General features: G+C 37.3%; 1 protein-coding gene across 3 annotated transcripts in view; it reads left to right on the forward strand.

The window, feature by feature from the left end:
- Window positions 1-21,404, forward strand: part of sv2bb (synaptic vesicle glycoprotein 2Bb) — a 40,189-nt gene that overhangs the window by 9,425 nt on the left and 9,360 nt on the right. For 2 of the 3 annotated variants that reach the window (XM_053235761.1, XM_053235758.1), the window contains exons 2-8: window positions 12,847-13,413; window positions 18,971-19,151; window positions 19,422-19,573; window positions 20,247-20,380; window positions 20,825-20,914; window positions 21,030-21,143; window positions 21,228-21,316. In XM_053235761.1, coding sequence (XP_053091736.1) covers window positions 13,020-13,413; window positions 18,971-19,151; window positions 19,422-19,573; window positions 20,247-20,380; window positions 20,825-20,914; window positions 21,030-21,143; window positions 21,228-21,316 — 1,154 coding nt within the window. In that variant the 5' untranslated portion in view covers window positions 12,847-13,019. Of the gene's footprint in view, window positions 1-581; window positions 681-12,846; window positions 13,414-18,970; window positions 19,152-19,421; window positions 19,574-20,246; window positions 20,381-20,824; window positions 20,915-21,029; window positions 21,144-21,227; window positions 21,317-21,404 lie in introns of those variants that run through there. The other variant, XM_053235760.1, reaches the window with a different exon arrangement.

Here is a 21,404-nt window from a genome sequence, read left to right on the forward strand (position 1 = left end):
AGTATTTTAAACTAGCCCAATCTGGCAACCCTGTTATTAACTGTCCTGGCCGCTGCTCCTCCCCCCTGAGCATGGGGCAGCGTGATTCCTGCCCTCTGGGCCTCTGTTAGCCTTGTAGCACTTGCAGTTCCCAGTTTTGACCACTAGGTGCGGTAATTATTCTGTGGAGCTAAATGGGCATATGGACAGAGAGCACGCTGCACCACCAATCTAGAAACGTGAGCAAATTAACGAAGAAATCGGCTTGTATCTGTGAAATAGCAACATTTTTATAAACCTTTTTATAAACAGAGGTAATTATTATTTCAGCAGTGTTTAAAATGAATGGAGTTGAGAATGAGGAAGTTATGAAGATTAATATGTGATGAACGGCTGATATAAATGACGGGGCTCTGCAAAACCGCCACGTACGAGCCGCCACTGTACGTGGTTTTCCTATTTCCGACACACACAGATGAGGGATGTAACCAAATACGAATACGTTGTTCAGGACAAGCGTGTCGAAATTGTGTTCTAAACAGATACAAATACAGATATGATCACAGATTACAGATTTTTATTTTTTTTTTTAGAAAGGTTCACATGGCATCTAGTTGAGAATAGAGGAGTGCATCGGGACTGGGATCCGGCGGGATGCAAGAAAAAAGTCAGCGGGAAGTTTTTACGTTCATGTTGGTCAGGTATGAAGCTCATGGGACAAAGAAAGGCCACATTCATTAACATGAACATCAGCATTAACATGAACTTAAACAAAAAAACTCTTCCAGTTTAAGCCACGCCCATTTTGGGTTTAAATCCAAATCCAGATACAGATCGTGTCATCGCATTACACCTCTACTTACACACATTAAAGGTGTACAGCCTGATAACGTCTGGGAAATTGAACAGCAGGCACCAGCAGGCTTTAGATGGAGGTAATGGTACAGTCAGAGTCTGCGTTGGTACAGTCCGTGCCTGGTGTTGATTTCCGAGCGATTATACGGCTATACATGCTGATTTACTGCCCACTGAGCAGGTCGTCGTCTCCTCCATTAAAGAGCAGGTCTATAGCAATCCGTTTAGAGAAAGGTTTGTAGTGAGAAGAGAGAGGTGAAGCCCTGCACGTCCAGAACATCCTCCAATTTCACCTCTCAGACTAAATGTACTGAGCTACGACTACTTTATTTATTTATTTATTTATTTATTTATTTATTTATTTATTCAATATGATTTAGCTGATATGTAGGAAGAGTGACCTGTTACTAGATGAGTAGTATTAATAGACATAAATATATTTTTTAATAGTGAACACTGTTTAGGAAAGGCACATTTAATATAAATTATAAATAAATTGAATATCTGACTCGAGGCAAAAAAAAAAAAAAAAACCAGCACTTATGGCACTTAAAAAAAGAGTAGCAATAAATATTTCTGCTTGCTGATTAATTTTTTTAATTTATTGGAATTTAAAAAAATATATATTATTTAATTATTTTGAGATTATTATTATTAGTAGTAGTAAAAATATTTTATTTACATACATATTATGCATAGATTAAAATCTTTTATTTACACTTTTCCAAATCCATAACAGAATTCAGATCAGGAAAACAGTCTTAATACTGAAATTAAATTTTCCATTAAAGGGGAATCTGAGACTTCGACTCGGTGCTGAGGGAAACATCTTCACCGTTAATTCCACTCGATCTGTTCCTAATGGCGTCAATTAATGAGTTAATGAACACTGTGACCATTAAAATGTGCAAATCTCTGAAAATAATGCAGAAATAATTCCGAAAATAATCCTGCTGTAAATTCTGGAACTGTGCGGATAATCGCTACAGTGTATTATGATTAACGGAGCGGAAAAATCCCACTTCGTCTTAATCTTACTTTGGAATTGCAACTCCAATTCCAACATCGCTATTCTAACCTTCTTATTCATATCTCACTTTTCCCACAATCCTGTTTCAGTATTCCTACTCCAACAATTCTATTCAAATATTCCGGTTCCCATTCCCAACAACACCTGTTAAAATATCCCTGCTCTGCCAATCCTAACATTCCACTTCATATATTCCCATTTTTTAGTTTCACTGTTGAAACATCCCAGATTCAAAACTCTTACTTTAGCATTCCTGTTCTCATATCCTTTCTTCATCATTCTTATTAAAATATTCGTTTTTTATTTCCTTCCTAATTTTTTCCTTCTTAATTCCATCATTTTCACATTCCTATTTCTGTCTTTTTTTTCAATATGACTTTTCAAACATGATTGCTTTTTAAAATTATTGTTTTCTTTAGGAATTTTCTGATTTTTGGCATTCCAGTCCTGACATTCCCATACCTGCTTACAGATCACATATATCACCTCCTTTTCTTACTGCATCCCTATTCCAATATCAGTGTTCTATCATTCCTATTAATATACCTCTTCTCCCCACAATCCTATTTCAGTTCTCCTATTTCATCTATCCTGTTCAATATTCCAACATTCCAAATAATCCTATTTGAACATTTTGATTTCATTATAACCTGCTCAGTGGTTGTTGTTCCAGGGTCTCTAGTCCGATGTTCATTCTGATGTAAGTATTACTGCTCGAAACTTCTTTCCAAAAATAATATTTCATGATTCCTTTTCCAAAATATTTCCATCACAACAACTAGACAACAAGACAATTCCTATTCTTCTGTTTTGTCCTGTCAGAGAAAGACTGGAATTCCTACTCAAATATGATTCATTTTTTATTTTTTCCCATTCAAATAAATAGTTTTTCCAAAATTATTTATTCCAATATTCCATTATAGGTCAACATTCCTACAGAATCCTTTTCCCTGGAATGACGCCTAGTCCCTGGAACCTGTTCCCTGTCTTCAGGTTGACTGTGAAGGTTTTCTAGTCTTGACCGGCTTTTCCCGGCTTTCCCCAATCCTACTACACTATTCCTATTCTAGTACTGCTCTTCCGAGATTCCGACATGTTCAAATCGTCTCCGCTACACATTAATGGAATTGGTGTTTTTAACCAATTCAGCATTTCTGTTCTGATATTTTATGGTTTTCCGTGGCCTCCCGGAACATTCTGGAGGAAGAAGCCGTACGTGTTCCTGCTGATCCTCAGTCCTCTCCTCCTGCCTGCAACTTTATGTGTCTGCTGCTGTGGAATGGGTACAGCGAGAATCAATAACAATAAGTTACAGCGAGCAAATTGTGCCAGTGTGTGTTTGAGAGAGAGAGAGGGAGAGTGTGTGTGCGTGTGCGTGTGTGTGTGTGTGTGTGTGTGTCACTGAGCATTGCAGTCAGTATACACAAGCGAGCCCTAGCCAAGTAACAGTCTCCATTCTGGTTAATGGACCTCTCACTTTTTTATTTATCCATCCCATTTGCTCCGTGTGTGTATGTGTGTGTGTGTGTGTGTGTGTGTGTGTGTTTGTGTGTGTGTGTCATTGCCTAGTGATTTCAGACCATTTTATGTTAAACTGATGGATGCTATAACATTTCCAGCCATCTGCAGTATTACTTCACACAAGCAATTTGTTTCAACCACAAATTTCTGGTCTCTCTCCACACCAGCTTTAGACTGAGACAGGGGGCGTGGCCTAAAGTCGGAAGGCGGAGTTATATATATGAGAAATGATTCAGATGATCATATAGTTTACATTTGATTCATATGATTATTAAATCAATAAATCAGAACTTAGCCAAACAATACCTGCTGAGTCAAGTGAATAGTCCTGGTTGTAATTCTCACATTAATCACTGGTTTAATTTAACAAAATGGCTTCCACACTCATTATTCTACAACACATAGAATAGCACTTGATCCAGCGCAGACTGTTATTTTACATTTTATTTATTTTTTTTATATCATGCTCTGACAGTTACTCATGCGCACAAATTAATGAAGCCACGAGACACTAAATCGAGGTCATGAAATCGTATAGTGTGTGTAATAAAATAACACTAGTGTTTGTGTTGTGATGATGTGATGCGCTCTGCTGTAAAGAAAACATGCTCACCGTGTGAAGGATAAACTGACCTAGCACACGTCTTCTACGCTTACAGAGAAACTTTAACTTTAACTTTAACTTCATCAATTTATCCATAAAATATTCACTTTTAAAGCTAAAGATAAGTCTCTGATTAAGATTAAGATGCGTCTCCTTCGCTGTTCCTCTGTGTGGAAAAAACGTCTTGTATTATTAATTAAAAGTGTCATATTTATGTATTTAATATTGGCCTTGAATATTTAATATGATTTCATATTGTAGCTACATCAAACTGTCAGACAGTGGTGCTGGACTTAATCCTGCTCCTCACTCGAGCCGATATCACGCAAGAAATACACGCTTAGAATACGCTTAGATCAGAATAGAGCGTAACTGAGACACGCCTCTGTTTTAGACAAACTCCGCCCCCATATGCGTAACTCGAAGTCGTAACTTCTGAAGTCTGCAGTTACGTCAGAGGTCTGATTTCGGTATTAAATCCTGACTGAGCACTTTATTCTACTCTGAATATGACTCAAAGTGAATAAGAGACCTGGAATGAGCAACAGAAGAGTCTTTATGATTATAGCAGCAGCTATAAAAGACTATTTTAATGATGTATTTTTTTATTGACTAAAATGGTTCAGTACTAATTGATTTAAATTGATGTAGTAATTCATCAATCAAATCAAAACTAAAACTAAAACTAAGAATAACCAAATTATTCAAAAAGGGATAAGACTATAACTAAGATTTTTTTTTTATTATGACTGAATGCTACAAAATGCTTGGACCCAAAACAAGCAAAACAGGAAGCAGACGCTCATTTCCTCAGCCAATCACATCGCAGGCTCTGATCGTTTGTGTTTTTTATCGGCCGCCGCCGTCTCGTCATGGTGGACATGATAATACGAGATGATGGAGGAGGGTTCAGCGTTCTGTTGTAACACACACACACACACACACACACACACACACACAGAGAGAGTTTAATCTAAAGCTTTCAGCAGCGAGTGGACAGAATGAAATTTCCGCAGTATTAAGCAGGATTAAATTGCAGCTGGCCTAAAAAACATCACATCTCTGATTTCCCTCCTGCATTAAAATCTCTCTCTCTCTCTCTCTCTCTCTGTCTTTCTCCTCATATTTCAACTTCTTCTATCATTTTGTTCTTTCGTTTATCAGAGTGCACTTTTTTTTTTTTTTTATTTTGAAGCCCAGGATCGACACTGAGTGATGACCGTCTTTACACACAGCTTTTATAATAATAAAATAATATTGCACCTCATTTTATACTGCACTTTTTCAATGACCTTGAAAATGATAAGCGTAATGATAACCACACACACACACACACACACACACACACACACGTCAACATGACTAAGCAAGTTATAAAGGAAAGACGGGGAACTTGAACTCGAACTGAATCACTTTTCCTCCTGATTCAGAGTCGACTCTTAAAATCTGAGAATCGAATCTGTTTTGCTCGGAAGCGTATTTATTTGTATCTGACGTTTATCAACTTAATTATATTGAAAAATAAATACATTTTAAAGCACTTTATAGCAGAAATATCCACAATAAATGAAAGAAAATGATTCATATTTACTGATTCTATGTTTCATTTGTCAGCTCTGAATCCCATAAATGACAAACAGCAACAAAACAAAACAAAAATGTTTATAGAGAAGATTTAAAGAGGAAATAATCTGCATAAGTGGTAATTTATAACATTATCACATGCAAGCGTATTTCCTGATTTTTGTTTAGCGTGCTAATGTTAGTTGTGAGCAGATCAGAAGCGTCTCAGTATAAAAATATTTATTTCTTTCTTTACACTACAGCACTGTCTGAATACTGAGCTCTGATTGGTCAGATGGTCTGGATTAATTTCCTATAAATGTTAGGAATGGGAGTCGGATACAAGTGCAAGCAATTTATTTTTAAATGAAAAATAAACAATATAAAGACTAGGAGCTTAAACATGAACTATGGCTATGATGCGAGCAACCTAAAGACAAACGCTAGACAAAGAAACAAACAAAAACCCGTCCCAATTCTCCTACTTATACTACGCACTAAAAGTATACACTCTATCTGTGAAGAAAATGTCCATAGTTTTGAGCGTGGAGCAAAAGAGTAGTATGCGAGTACTGGGACGTACTAACGAACACGTCATGTAATGGAGACGTTGTTGCCTAGTTACGCACACCGTCACCGTAAACAACCTCCTCGTCACATTTCAGCTTCTCTTCATTCATTATTCCTGATATGTTTTATACTCTATCTGTCTACGCGTCTCTTCGTCTGACCCTACGAGATAAACACGGTACTCTTTTCACACAACAATAAAAACTCTGCTTAGTGCTTAACATTGAAGTTCTTACACTAAAGTACTGAAGACGTGACACTGACGTTACACTCGCCGCCATGTTTCCTCCTCCCTCACGCAAGGACTTGTGGGTAATATTAGCTGAAAAAGTGTCCACGGATCCACACTTCCGTAAATCTACCGTAAACAGTCGACCATCCAGATACCTTTGGGAAACTCATCCCAACATACTACGATCGATAATTCTAATCTCGGATAATATTTAGGACGGATAGAAGGCGAATTTGAATCGGAGCACAAGAATTAATTAACGGTGCTCATTAGCGAACAGGTGTGTGTGATCACTGGGGTCATGTGATGTGCAGGGGCTGATGGGTAATGTAGTCTTGCACTGATTTTGGCGCTAACATGACAGTTAGACATTATAAGCATAAACTTTATAGACATGTGAACAGTTTAAAAATAGAATTTAACTCTAAACTTTAGTAAAAAAAATTTTGCTTATTTTTTTTTATAATATTTAGATAATATTTTTAATGTTAAAATTTATTTCTGAGCTACTATTCCCTACTTTACTCAACATGTTATATATTTTATTGTAATAATTAATTCTAATCATTTTATGGTTACTTTATTATCATTTTTTAGAATTACAGGATTTATTTCTGTAATAGTATTTCTATTATTTAAATTATTTTCTCTATTTTTTTTTACTTCTTTTATGCTACTTTTTTATTTGTAAAACACTTTCGTATTTTAAAGTACAAAAAGTGCTATATAAAGAAAGTTTATTATTCATATTATATCATTAGTGAGATAACAATATATTTTATAAATGATGAATTTTATTATCAGGATACGCTGCAGTACTGATAAATCATCACGCCGTGTACACATCCACCCTAAAGTTCTTTCTTTAAATAAATAAAGAGCTGCAGCAGAACGTGACCCAGATCCGTGTTGGGAAACCTGCAGTGTGTTTGAGACGGAGCCGTCGAGGGAGCGAGAGCACGCAGCCCAGATACATGAGCAAAGCTCCGAGACAGATGCTAAATAAAACCGAGCGCACAGCACGGAGGAAGAGCTCGAAATAATTCACAATCACGCAGGAAATAAGAAGATAATACGCAAAATACCATAAAGAATTGTGCTCAGTTTATATACGGTCATATATTCAGTGTTTTCCACATGAACAACACACTCTTGTAGTGTTTACATCCATTTAACACATTAGCGGTTCACGCTAACTGTAATCAAAGTGTATTTTTGGTTGATCTGAGTCTTTTTTCAGTAATTTATCAACACATCTGAGGTAAATGTCGACGTTACGGATAATTCCGTCTCATTTCCACTCTCACTATACCTTTACAATGTCACTTTTAAACATTTTATTTGCATGCTAGCAAGATAAATTGTTAGCCTCAGTCAATACCTAGCTTATGTTTATGCTATTCCGAATATTCCGAATTTTCCCCCTAAATTTTTCCCAACAGTTAACTGTAAAGATCGTATAAACACTTTAATCCATAATTATAATCATTTTATTTCAAAATATATTTCTAGAATATATGCACATATTTTAAACTGGCATTATTTTGTCCTATATTTAAAAATATTGAAACAATAATGAAATAATGTATTTTTTTAATTATTGTGAATGTATTATTATATATATATATATATATATTGATAATCATAACTAAATATATTATTTATATCGCAATTTTTTTTTATTTGTAGTTTAAGAAACTACTCTTAACTTATCTTAACTCCTCTTATCTTAACTTACTAATTAAAGAGGAAAGATTCATTAATGATGAATTCATAGATAAATATTGTTTAAAAATATAGTTTAACTTTATATAATGTATTAATTTATTAGTATTTAGGAATGAGCTTATAAAGAGACAGTATTAATTTTATAATAACATTTTTCTCTAATTAATGTATTTTCTGATGTTAGTTAAAAGAACAAATATTTCAGTGTTTAAGTATTTAACTACTGATTATTAAGTTCTATTTTTAAAAAAAATGGTTTTGGACTTTAATGTAATTATGAGCTAAAATTCAGACAAAGCTAACACGATTCCTAACACCAATGCATGTTAAAATGCTGTGTGAAGGCTGATGTGGGCTGTGTGTAGGTGTGTGTGAGTGTGTGTGAGTGTGTGTGTGTGTGAGTGTGTGTGTCCTCCTCCTCTCCTCCTGTCCTCTGTAAAGTTTCTCTTTCTGGAAGTCACACAAGCTTTTGGCAGACGCAATGCAGCCTTCCCACCCACCCACCTACACACACACACACACACACACACACACACACACACACACACACACACACACACAGAGCCAACACAGCGTGGGATCAGCATTGTTCTTCAAACTTCTTCACATCTCCTCTGTTTGTGTAGAGCTTATGCTCATGTAGAAAACTGGCTTCGCATAAACACACACATTCTTCACATTGAGCTGGAGGTTATGAGGAGATCTTTCCTGTCCATTATCACGTTTCTTTTACGGTTTTCCATCATCACTAAAGTATCTGTAGCTGAGCCGTGAGTTTGCCGTCCTCCTATTGGTGGATTTTGTATGAGTGTTGTAGCAGCGCTCACACTCTGAGACTTTAATCACTGATTTCTCCGACACACTGACACACACTTTGCCGTTGATTGGCTCTGGTCACAGTGACACTAAATCGACTGCCGATAACGTGAGCGCATCATATTATGCGTTACAAGACAAACTCATGACCAAAGAATTCTCTTACGATGTGAGATTTTTGGCAACAACATGCAAAAATCAGGCAGAAAATCATAAAGAGTAAAGCCACCATTTTTATTTCAGGATGTATCGAGTGAAAAAAAGAGTTTTAACTCTAATTCAATTCTAATTCCTTGCAAATTAATCAAAAACTCCCTGTAGACTTTTGTGTAATCAATAGTCCAACAGGTCTCACACACACACACACACACACAGTCTTGACCTTCATCTGTCTTTGTTATTGAACGCGGTGAGAAAACACAACACTGCACAAAAACAGCATCAAGAAGGTTTCACGTTTCAGCGTTTCAGTATCGCAGCATCGCAGCGTCGCTGCTCTCTGATAGGACCGTCACAAACTAGAAATTATTTTAAACAACAACAGTTGTTGAGAAAACTAAAAAAACTTGTGGTTTTGGGACGGTTTTCACACGAGTCAGGAGAAAAGAGAAAATGTCTTAACTTCAATCTGTTGCAGAATATTCAGTAGCTAGCTAATAACATGCTAGCTAATTGTCTATGCTAATCAAACAACTAACTAAACAAAGAACTCTAATCAAATGTGACTCTGTAATATTTAATCAAAACTACAGACGTTCACAAAGACTGTCTTTTATTTGTATTTCTTCGTGAAAAGCCGTTATCAGAAATCCGGAGTAGATCATGTATATCTGTAACCTGTAATACAAATTTTGCACGTACGCTTCTCATGTGACATCATAATTTCATTATTTCCACAATTTCACTTCACTCTCTGCCCCGCCCCCTCGGCTCTGGTGCTGTAATCCATTTTCCCGAGTTCTGATCTTTCCAGTGTTTCTGCTCAGAAAAACACAGAAGCCAAGAGCGAGGTCATAACTGCATGGATAATCTATGAATTTGATAAACAACTAATAAAAAAGATCTCATTATTTCTGCTCAATTAGCAAAGATAAACAATAGATACACTATATGACCAAAAGTATGTGCACCCCTGACCATCACATCTATACAAACTGTTACCACAAAGATGGAAGCACACAATTGTACAGAATATCTTTGTGTGCTGTAGCATTACAAGTTCCCTTCACTTGTAGAAGCCCAAACCTGTTCCAGCATGACAACGCCCCTGTGCACAAAGCGAGCTCCATGAAGACATGGTGTGTGAAGGTTGGAGTGGAAGAACTCGAGTGTCCTGCACAGAGCCCTGACCTCAACCCCACTGAACACCTTTGGGATGAACTGGAACACCGACTGAACCCCAGACCTCCTCGACATCCCAACATCAGCGCCTGACCTCACTAATGCTCTTGTAGCTGAATGAACACAAATCCCCACAGCCACGCTCCAACATCTAGTGGAAAGACTTCGCAGAAGAGTGGAGCTCATTATAACAGCAAACACAGGGGAATAAATCTGGAATGAGATGTTCAACAAGCACATATGGGTGTGATGGTCTGGGGTGCACATACTTTTGGTCACATAGTGTATAATGTATATCAATGGTCTTATAAAAATTCTGTCATATAAAATTTGGTTGAAATCAACAGAATTACGTTACAAATCTTAACACCTTTTCACAAATACAGTTTTATCAAGTCTGGTTACCACTGACTGTGTGTGTGCCGCCATTTTGTTTTGACGTCAGGTGTGTTTATGTCAGAAAATGTTGCTCGAGTTGAAACTCAGAACTCTGTGTGAATGAGTGAATGAATGAGTGAATGAATGAATGAATGACCGCTCCTTTGCACTTTTCTCAGTCAGCAGTCGGGTTTTTCTGAGTTCTGAGTACAATGGATTGCAGCATAAAGCCATCCATTTGGCCCCGCCCCTTGCCTCTAATGCCATCCACTTGGCCCCGCCCCTAAACATCAACCACTATAGTAAGATGTCTAAGTCTACATTCATGATGAAGTGAAACCGAGATGTTTTTCACCTCTGAATCTGAAAAAAAAATAGTTTAGAATTCCCTGGTGGTCCTGGGTTTGATTCCTGGGCAGGGATCTAACACCAGCCACTGGGGGGGTTGCCCAAGCCAGGACACTCTCAGCGCTGGTTCCAAGCCCGGATAAAAACGGGAGAGTTGTGTCAGGAAGGGCATCTGGCGTAAAACCTGTGCCAATCAAATATACAGACCAATGATCCGCCATGGTGACCCCTAACAGGAGCAGCTGAAAGAGGAACAACATGTCATGCTGTAAGATCACTAAATACAGGAGGACAGTTGGATAATTAAAAGATTTATTTATTTTGTGCAGGGCTTTAATGGTGAATTTAAAGAGCTTACATTCTGCATCCGCTTGTGAAATAAAAAAATAAATGAAGCACAAACCAAACAAATCTCCTGGGAGGCTTTAAAAGCTACCGGAGAGCTTTTTATATCCACACTGAAGCCAAACAAGCGATAGTTTACTGCAACATTCCTGACATTACACAGCTGAACGCTCTGAGGTGGGACGGAAGAGATTCCGAGTCTGAAAATCTCAAATTCCTTGTTGTATTGAACGCAGCATTAGTTAAGACCTTCAAGGAAAAAAAATAGAAGAAGAGATAGAGGGAAGCTAGAAAGACAAAGATAGATAGATAAAGAGATTTCTCTCCCCTGCTCTCCATCTCTTTCGATTTTTTTTCTCTATGTTAAATAATCACACAGTTTTTCCTCTCCTGTACAAACACATGAAAAGCTCCATCAGCGATTCGTCTCTCGCCTCGTTAGACTTGAAGTGTGTGTCGTTCTGCAGGATGACAGACGGAGGTGTGGGAACGACTAATGCGGATGAATATCATTATCAAACCTTTACTTATTCTCACATCAACTTTTTTCCGTTAGGAGCAGCAGAATCCCGGCCGGACTTGTATATACGGCTCGAATCAATTTCCTCATCAATATTTTGCAGCAGCTGTGGTTCAATTTTTCACACACACAAACACACACACACACATACACACAAACACACACGCACACACACACGCACACACACACACACACTGCCCGGTGGCTTTAGACAAGAATTTAATTAAATTAAGTAACATGAGGGTTTAAGATTCAGGAATCTGGCAACATTCTGGTCAATTTAAATTACTGTTTGCTCAGAACAACAATAATCCGAGTAATCCAGGAGGATCTCATACTACACCACAGCGCTGTTGAGTTCTGGATTGTGATTGGTCAGAAGGTGTTGATTAATTTTCTATAACAGCAGCTCTGACAGTAGCACAGGTTTATATTAATGTGCTCGTTTTAATACGTTATCGTTTCTATAGTAACAGCTGATTCACAGTGACGTGTACAGTAATTTGTTAATATGGTGAAGTTTGCTGTAAGGAGATGTTTATGTAACATTTATGGAAGGAGTCTCCAGTGTCAGCGCTTTGTTACAGTCAGAGGTAAAGCTGTAACTTTAAGTTTTCTGAGTTTACGCTTTCTCACTAACATGACAAGCTGTGGTTTTTTTTGTCTTATTAACTTCAAGAAAGAGAAAAAAGAGAGGCTGGTATGTTTACAGCTGCTATAACGTAAGTGAGAAGGTTCTTATTCGTGTTTCATTAAATCATTGTAATTGTTGGGAAATTTCTGTGGTATAATAGAAATAAAATTCTTAGGAACATGCTGTTATAGAAAAATAATCAATTTCAGGGTGTTAACAGTAACTCCGTTTCATCACATCACCTGGTTATTGATTATTTCCCTATAACGGCACGCCCCCAAGTGTTTTATTTCTTCCTTAAAGATAGGAAAGAGATAATCAATGCCACTGATTGATATTTATTGAATTTAAAATGGTAAGTGCTGATTTTTTTCTCTTACAGGTTTAACATGTCGTCTTGGAGCGATGTGAAAACTCTGAGGTAGTGAAACGCGGAGTTAGCGAACTTTTCACACTGTTCACACTTCCTCTTCATCGGAAAACACACACCCAGCGTCCTCTCAATCAGGCGTGTCCAGGATTACACTTGCTTTGCTGTGAAGTACATTTTTAAAAATGGCTGACCCTTATCAAAACAGCTATCACCACGGTGACGGTTACCAGGCCGAATACCAGGAGGAGGAAGACGCGGCGAGCGATGTCACTGAGGGTCACGATGAGGACGACCAGATGTACGAGGGCGAGTACCAGGGCATCCCACACCCGGATGAGGTCAAAGCGGCGAGGTCAAAGGTCAAAGTTCGTGCTGATCAGGACGAAGATGACGGACTGGCGGAGCAGTACGAGGAGATCATAGAGGACTGCGGACACGGACGCTTCCAGTGGAGTCTGTTCGTGGTGCTCGGCTTGGCGCTGATGGCTGACAGCGTCGAGTGTTTCGTCGTGGCGTTGGCGCTTCCCAGTGCCGAAAAGGACATGTGCATGTCTAATGCGGAGAAAGGCATGTTGGGTAAGTCCTGCATTAATGTCTTAATAATTAGATTGTCAATATTAGGTGTAGCTTTTAGGGTGCAAAAGAAAGAAACGTGTTCGTCTTTTCAGGTGAAAGATTTATTTTTTCTATCCGTTTACTCTTGATATGGGCGGGGCTATATTGTAAGTATGTGACAATCACTTGTGCAAATCAGAATTAGAGATAAAATAAATTATATCTCGCAAATAAAAAATGTATTGAACAAAGGCAAATATACCTAATATTTCTCATTATGAGATTATTAATAATGTCTATATATGGGATATTTTTGTTTTGTTTTATTGACATTAATTTACAACAAAATTGCTAAATTATTCTAAGATAGAATTTATCGTAATCTCAAAACGAGAATTATTATTAATTCAATTTCCTTTAAGATATTTTCACTTGTTAAGATAAGGGTGTTTTTTTTTGTTTTTTTTTTCTTTACAACATTCACAGAAGTTGAAATTAATATGAATGATTTTCTCTCTCACTCAATTAGCATTTTTAGCATTTTGTATACATAATTTTTAGCTCAGTAATTTACATGAGTTCATAGTAACTACTTCTACCTTGTAATTTTTTTAAAGATGAAAAATAGGAAAGCGTCTAGCTGGCTAACACATTATTCTTAGACATTAGCTAGCTTACACTTGCTGTCTACATTTCCAAGTTGCCTAGCAACAGTCTATAGTTCTCCTTCCAATGTCAATAGCATTAAGATTTGGTTAGTCATTGATGCTAAGTTTAATTAAAGTGTCATTTTGGTTCTTCTGAGTCTATTTTGATTAATTTACCAGCAAATCTGAGGTAAATGTTTATGTTCCGTATTGTTCTATATCATTTTCACTATCACTGTGTCTTTACAACGTATATAATAAACTTATTGATGATATGCTAGCTAGCTAATTCATTTGTCTCTGATTATCTAGCTCATCCTTGTGTTGCGTTTTAACAGACTAAAATTCGTAGCAGCCAATGCTAAGAGTAATTAAAGTTTTATTTTGGATGTATGAAGTATTTTCTTAATAATTTACTAACACATCTGAGGTAAATGTTGATGTTCCAGATAATTCTAGCTAGTTTTTACTGTCACTACATCGTTACAAAATCTCGTAAAAGAACTTACCAGTGTGCAGGCTAATTAACTCCTAGCTTGATCTGAATATTTTCTGATTAATTTACCAACATATCTGAGGTAAATGTTGATGTTCTGGATAGTTCTATATCATTTTCTCTGTCACTGTGTCTTCATAATGTGTAATATGACCTTATTGACGATGTGCTAGCTAGCTAATTCATTACCAAGCGTGTTCTTGCGTCCATGCTGGCCAGTTGCTTTGCAACAGTGATTATATTGAGTTTTCCTTCCAATTTCAAAAACACATATTTTACAAATTCCATTTGAAAGCACTAAGATTCAGTTAGTGGTCGATGTTAAGAGTAATTGCAGTGTCATTTTGGCAGTTACAAGTCTTTTCTTTTTAATTTATTAACACATCTGAGGGAAAAATCTTGATGATCCAGATAATTATGTGTCATTTTTACTGTCACTGTATCTTTACAATGTGTGTAGTGAACTTATAGCACCATCAAAAAGCACTAAGAATCCTTAGCCATTGAGGCTAAAGTGTAATTTTGTTCTAAATCTTTTCTAATTAATTTACCAACACATCTGAGGTAAATGTTGATGTTCTGGATAGTTCTGTCTCATTTCACTATAACTATGTCTTTACAATGTGTATAATGAACTTACTGACAACATGCTAGCTAGTCATTATCTAGTTTATCCTTGCATCTGTGCTGCCCAGTTGCCTAGTAACAGTGTTTTCCTTCCAATTACAAAAGCATAAATTACATGTCTGAGGTAAATTTTGATGTTCTGGCTAGTTTTCACTGTCGGCGAATCTTTACAATATCTGTATAATGAATTTGTCAGTGACATGTTAGCTAACTAATTCCTAGCTTATGCTTGCTGTACATCTTTCCAATTGTATAGTCATTTTCCTTCCAATCTCAAAAGACCAACTTGACAAATTCCATTAGAACGGACTAAAATTCATTTAGCAGTCCATGCTACGTGTAACTAGAGTGTGATTTTAGTTGTTCGGAGTTGTTAACACATCTGAGGTAAATGTTGATGTTCCGGATCATTCTGGTTAGTTTCCTTTGTCACTGCATCATATTCACTGTGTGCTAACATACAGCTAACATACTTTTGCTTGCTATCCATACTTTCTAGTTGCCTAGCAACAGTATATAGTGAGTTCACCTTCCACTGTCAAAAGCACAAATTTCCAAGATATTCAGATATATTTAACTAAACTTTATATTGAATATGAAAAAAAGTTTTTATTGGTTTATGAGTTTGATCGCTAAATCCAAACGTATACAGACATTTCTCGCATCCAGAACCTTCTGGACTTTACGGCAGAGTCCATTTCCATAATTACCCCATTACCCTGAGTGAATTTGTGGATTGGGATTGGGCCGAAACACTTGGCAGGCGTTCGTTATTAGCCAGAAGCTACTTAAGCAGAACATAAATAAGGAACGGCTGTCAAATTAGCTAATGGCGCTGAGATTAATCAGGCTGTGTTGCGTACTTGACTTTTTGTCAAGAAAAGTTTTGCTCGGTGGAGAAATTACATTTTTTAATTAAGCGCTTTATTATTAAATTTTTAATTTTCCAACCTAACACGACAGCTTGGTGGAGAAAGTAGAGAAATTACTCAGAGGACTTTGGAGTAAATTAGGAACGATGCAATGACAAAACATGATGAGGCATGCTGTTTCAGGAAAATAATCCACGACAGGGTGGAGTGATGAAACAGAGATACTGTTAACACCCTAAAGTATCTTATTCCTCTTATACCACAGCAATTTACCAACAATTACAAATTTTTAAAATGAATTATGGGATATTTAACGTTATGAAACTGTACCAAAACAAACTAGTTCCTGTTGTCACTTACGTTATAGCAGCTATAAACGTTCCCTCACCAGCCTCTCTTTATTCTCTCTCTTTTTGTTTGTTATTAAGACAAAAAAACAAACTGCAGCTTGTCATGTTACAGAGAAACCGCAAAACGTAAACTCTTTAACTCTGACTGTTACAAAGTGCTGACACTGGAGACTCCTTCCATAAATGTTAAATAATCTTACAATCTCCTTACTTTAAGAAAACTTCACCATATCAGTGATTATTTTTTTAATTGTTTATGTGGTATGAGTCCCTGTGAATGAGCTGTTGCTATAGAAACGATGATGTATTAGGACGAGTGAATTAATATAAACATGCGTTACTGTCGCAGTTTGTCATGTTACCGAGAAACTCTTCTGTCCTGAAGATGTCAGAAAACTTAAAGTTACAGTTTTCCATCTGACTGTTACAAAGTGCTGACACTGGAGACTCCTTCCCTACATCCATTAATATTAATTAAACATCTTCTTACAGAAAACTTCATCATATCAATGAAATTTTAAATCCGTTTAGTGCAAGTCCCTGTGAATGAGCTGTTACTATAGAAACAGTAACGTATTAGGAAGTATTATAGGAGGCGTGACCTAAAGTCTGAACTGTTTTGGATGATAATGTGACGTTAAATTGATAGCTATAGACTTCCATTGCTTGTTAGCTACATTAGCATTGTACCTTCTTAGGCTGACTGACAACATCAGCTGACTCCTAACTCTATTTGTGTGTGTGTGTGTGTGTGTGTGTGTGTGCGCGTGTGTAAACAGCCGAGTCAGCGAAGGCTTCAGCAGATCAATACACTTCCATCTGACCTTGACTCTTGAATCTGATACACAACACCCCTCTATCTTTCTTTTCCTCTTTTTCTCTTTATCCCTCTCTCTCCTTATTTATTTTATGTGCTTCTCCATTTCTTTTTGTCTTTCTTTATCTCTTTCACTCCATGAGTCTCTTTTTCCTTTCTTTCTCTCCCTGAATCTTTCTTTTAATCACTCACACTCACTTTTCCATCCTCTCTCCCTCCTATTCTGCTTCCCTCTCTTTCTTTCATACCATCTGTCCATTCCTTCTCGATCCATTTTTTTCATCTTCCTCTAATTCTGTTCATCTTACTTTTTTACTTACCTTCCTTTCTCTCTTTCTCTCTTCTTCTCTCATTCCTTCTATCACCCACTCTCCCTTTTCTGTGTTCTTTTCTCCACTCTGTTACTTTCTCTCTCCCACCATCAGTCCCTCTCTTCCTCCTTCTATTCATCTTGATGTCGTGACCTGGCAGGAGGGATTAAGAGCGACTGATGTGAGAGAGAGAGAGAGAGGGAGGGAGAGAGAGAGAGAATACAGATGGACATGCTGAGACTGAGAGAGAAAAAAAATCAGTCAGTCCTCCTCCTCTCTGTGGGAGAAATCCTCTCCCTCTCTCTCTCTCTCTCTCTCTCTCTCCCTCTCTCTCTCTCTCTCTCTGCTGCATTAGGATTAATAGTCTCTCGCCCTATCCAGGTTTGTCATTAATCACTGCTGTGAAAAACAACTGATATCAGCATCTATCTATCTATCTATCTATCTATCTATGAATTAAAAATATATTTACATAGCAAAATTTAAATAGTGCTTTCCTTATAATAGTAATAAAAAACCTAGTTTTTTAGAAAGCATTAATCTGTGATTGTGATAATAAAAGAAATAATTCCTCTAAACTCCTGGGAAACAGACGGTTCTTCATATTTACTGCTGTTTCCGGTTGAGTTAAAGCGGCGTGATGGGAACACGGCGAACCTGCAACAGTGCGCTCCGAGCTGTTATGTTTCATAATGACACCTTTTTATAAGAGCTATACAATCTGCAGACGTTCAAAACACGATATCTTGATTTTAACAAAAAAAAAAATATTTAAAGACAACTAAAGTTAGTTCCCAGGTTTCAGGATCACAGAGCGCTTAATGTCTTTAAAGGGGCAGTTTAGGACACAGTATCACTTCCTGTAATCTATAAACATGAACTAAACTACATCGTGTAGTTATTCATGGGGACGGCAATCTTGATCAATTTGGTATGACTCCGCCCCCTCACTCCCAAGGCCCCGCCCCCCACAGTTTAACGACAGAGTTGTTGCTGGAAGTGATGATGATAACTTCTATATTGAATACAAATTCATAAATACGCTATACACCATCTCTAGTATTTTACAAAGGAATGTAATACTGAGGTTATGAAGCTTTTGTTCGTGTAACGAGGACAGTGTGTGCGCTATTTTTTAAACAAAGAGAGAGATTATTCTGTGCCTGGTAATGATGTGTGATCTTGTTGAAGAAATATAAATTGATTTCCCAAAGAATTATATATTTATCTTTGGCTGCTTTGAACTAAATAAGGAAAATGTGCCTCCTAGTGGTAATCTAAAGCCATTGCATCCTGTAATCACTGTTCAATCCAACTGTAATTTAGTTATTCATCATTTATAAAATCTGCATTAGATTTACTAACAGTAGTAATAACACTATTATTTTAATATTGTATAAGAAACAATTCCATTCTGACGTGTTCCTCTCAGATCTCACCATTAAACTTTTCCCTCAGGTCTGATCGTTTTCCTGGGAATGATGTTCGGAGCATTCATTTGGGGAGGAATGGCCGATAAAGTGGGACGACGGAAATGTCTGATCATCGCTCTGACCATCAACTGCATCGCCGCCTTCCTCTCGTCCTTCGCTCAGGGATACGGGTTCTTCATCTTCTTCAGACTCATCTCTGGCTTCGGGTGAGAGAGCGAGAAAGAGAGAGAGAGAGAGAGAGAGAGAGAGAGAGAGGGAAAGAGAGACCAAAAGAGAGGGAGAGAGAGAGAATGTGAGAGAGAGAAAAGCCATTATCCTTTTTTTTACAAGAAGAAGAGAAATGAGAGAGAGAAAAAGAGGGTTTGACATTAAATAGCAACTTCAGTTTATAAATGATTATAAGCAGAAGGAGCTGAAAGGATGTGATGAAACAATGTGCGTGTGTGTGTGTGTGTGTGTGTGTGTGTGCGCTGCAGGATCGGCGGCTCCGTCCCCATCGTGTACTCGTATTTCTCAGAATTTCTGCAGATGGATAAGAGAGGAGAGCACCTCAGCTGGCTCTGTATGTTCTGGATGATAGGTGGAATTTATGCTTCGTTCACTGCCTGGGGCATCATCCCTCACTACGGTACAGTTATTACACATGAATAACGCTCTGTAACACATTAATAACTGTCTATAACACACCTTCCCTCACTACAGTACAGTTATTACACATTAATAACGCTCTGTAACTCATCTTCCCTCACTACGGTACAGTTATTACACATTAATAACGCTCTGTAACACATTAATAACTGTCTATAACACATCATTCTTCACTATAGTGCAAATATTACACCATAACACCTCTTTAGCACATTATCCCTCGCTATAGTGCACTTATTATATATTAATAACACACTATAAAACATCGTCCTCACTATGGTACAGTTGATACACATTAATAACACTCTATAACACATCATTCCTCACCACAGTACAGTCACTGCACATTAATAATGCTCTATAACACATAATCCTCACTATAGTACAGTTATTGCTCTTTAATTATGCTCTATAACACATTAATAATGCTCTATAACACATAATCCTCATTATGGTACAGTTATTGCTCCTTAATTACGCTCTATAACACATTATTAATGCTCTATAACATGGCATTCCTCACTATGGTAGAGGTGGTTCATCATCCCTCACTATAGTACACACGTTACACATTAATAACTCTCTATAACATTAATAATGCTATATAACACATCATCCATCACTGTGGTATAGTTACGTGTGTGTGTTTTCAGGATGGGGTTTCAGTATGGGTTCGGAGTTTCAGTTCCACAGTTGGCGTGTGTTCGTGTTGGTGTGTGCGCTGCCGGCCATCGCCGCTCTCATCGGCCTCACGTTCATGCCCGAGAGTCCACGTTTCCTGCTGGAGGTACAGGGTCAAAGGTCAAAGGTCAAAGGTTATGCGCTGAGATTCAGCCTTACGCACTCAGGACATTGAGAAGAGCAGGGGAAAAAAACAACAGACTTCAACATGGAACAGGACAACCAATCAGCAGAGAGAATGAGTTAACAACACAGGAAGCTGTGACCAAATAAGGAAAGTGAAGGGCAGATAGGGACAGATGTGTCATGTACAGTATATATAAATATAATCATATAAATAAACATATACATAGAATCATATCTCACTTAGGTTAGAAATATAAAATAAAAAAATGAAACAAATTATGTTTAAAACCATGTTCTTATCCACAATGTCCTCCTGTTCTTTCTTTCTTTTTCTTTGCTTTTTCTGAATGAGTTTTTTTTCTGAATCATAGCATTAATTAAAAAAAAACAGTAATTATTCAGTAATTATGTTGGTTCATTTCAGCACGCTAAACACGACGAGGCCTGGATGATCCTGAAGCACGTTCACGACACTAACTGGAGAGCGAAAGGAGAACCGGAGAGAGTGTTCACCGTGAGTGATGTTCTAACAGGAGGGAGCGCAGATCGGGTTTTACGGCTCTGTTTACGGATTTTATTACTTCACTTATTAATCTAAATAAACACTGGAGCTTCTGTTTATTGCACAGGTTTCTCAGATCAAGACCCCAAAGACGCAGGAGGATGAGTTTTTTGAGATTCAGACCTCCACAGGAACGTCTTTCCAGAGATGGGCGGTCCGCACGGTGACTCTTATCAAACTGGTAAACTAATCAACAGTTTTAATTACATACACTCTTGTGTATTTTACACACAGGACATGTTTAATGCTATTTTTCCATCTACAGGTGTTGAAGAACGTCTTGTCCCTCTTAGCTCATGATCTGAGACTCGCTACTCTGCTCATGGCTGTTATTTGGTTTACGATGGCTTTCAGGTGAAAGATGGTTTAAAGAGCGCTCTTTATTCATAGACTTTATTTATCTCAAAGTCAGTGAAAATACCTACCAATTAACAAGCTCCAA

This window comes from Pangasianodon hypophthalmus, chromosome 7, assembly GCF_027358585.1.
Source record: "Pangasianodon hypophthalmus isolate fPanHyp1 chromosome 7, fPanHyp1.pri, whole genome shotgun sequence".
Classification (NCBI taxonomy): Eukaryota; Metazoa; Chordata; class Actinopteri; order Siluriformes; family Pangasiidae; genus Pangasianodon; species Pangasianodon hypophthalmus.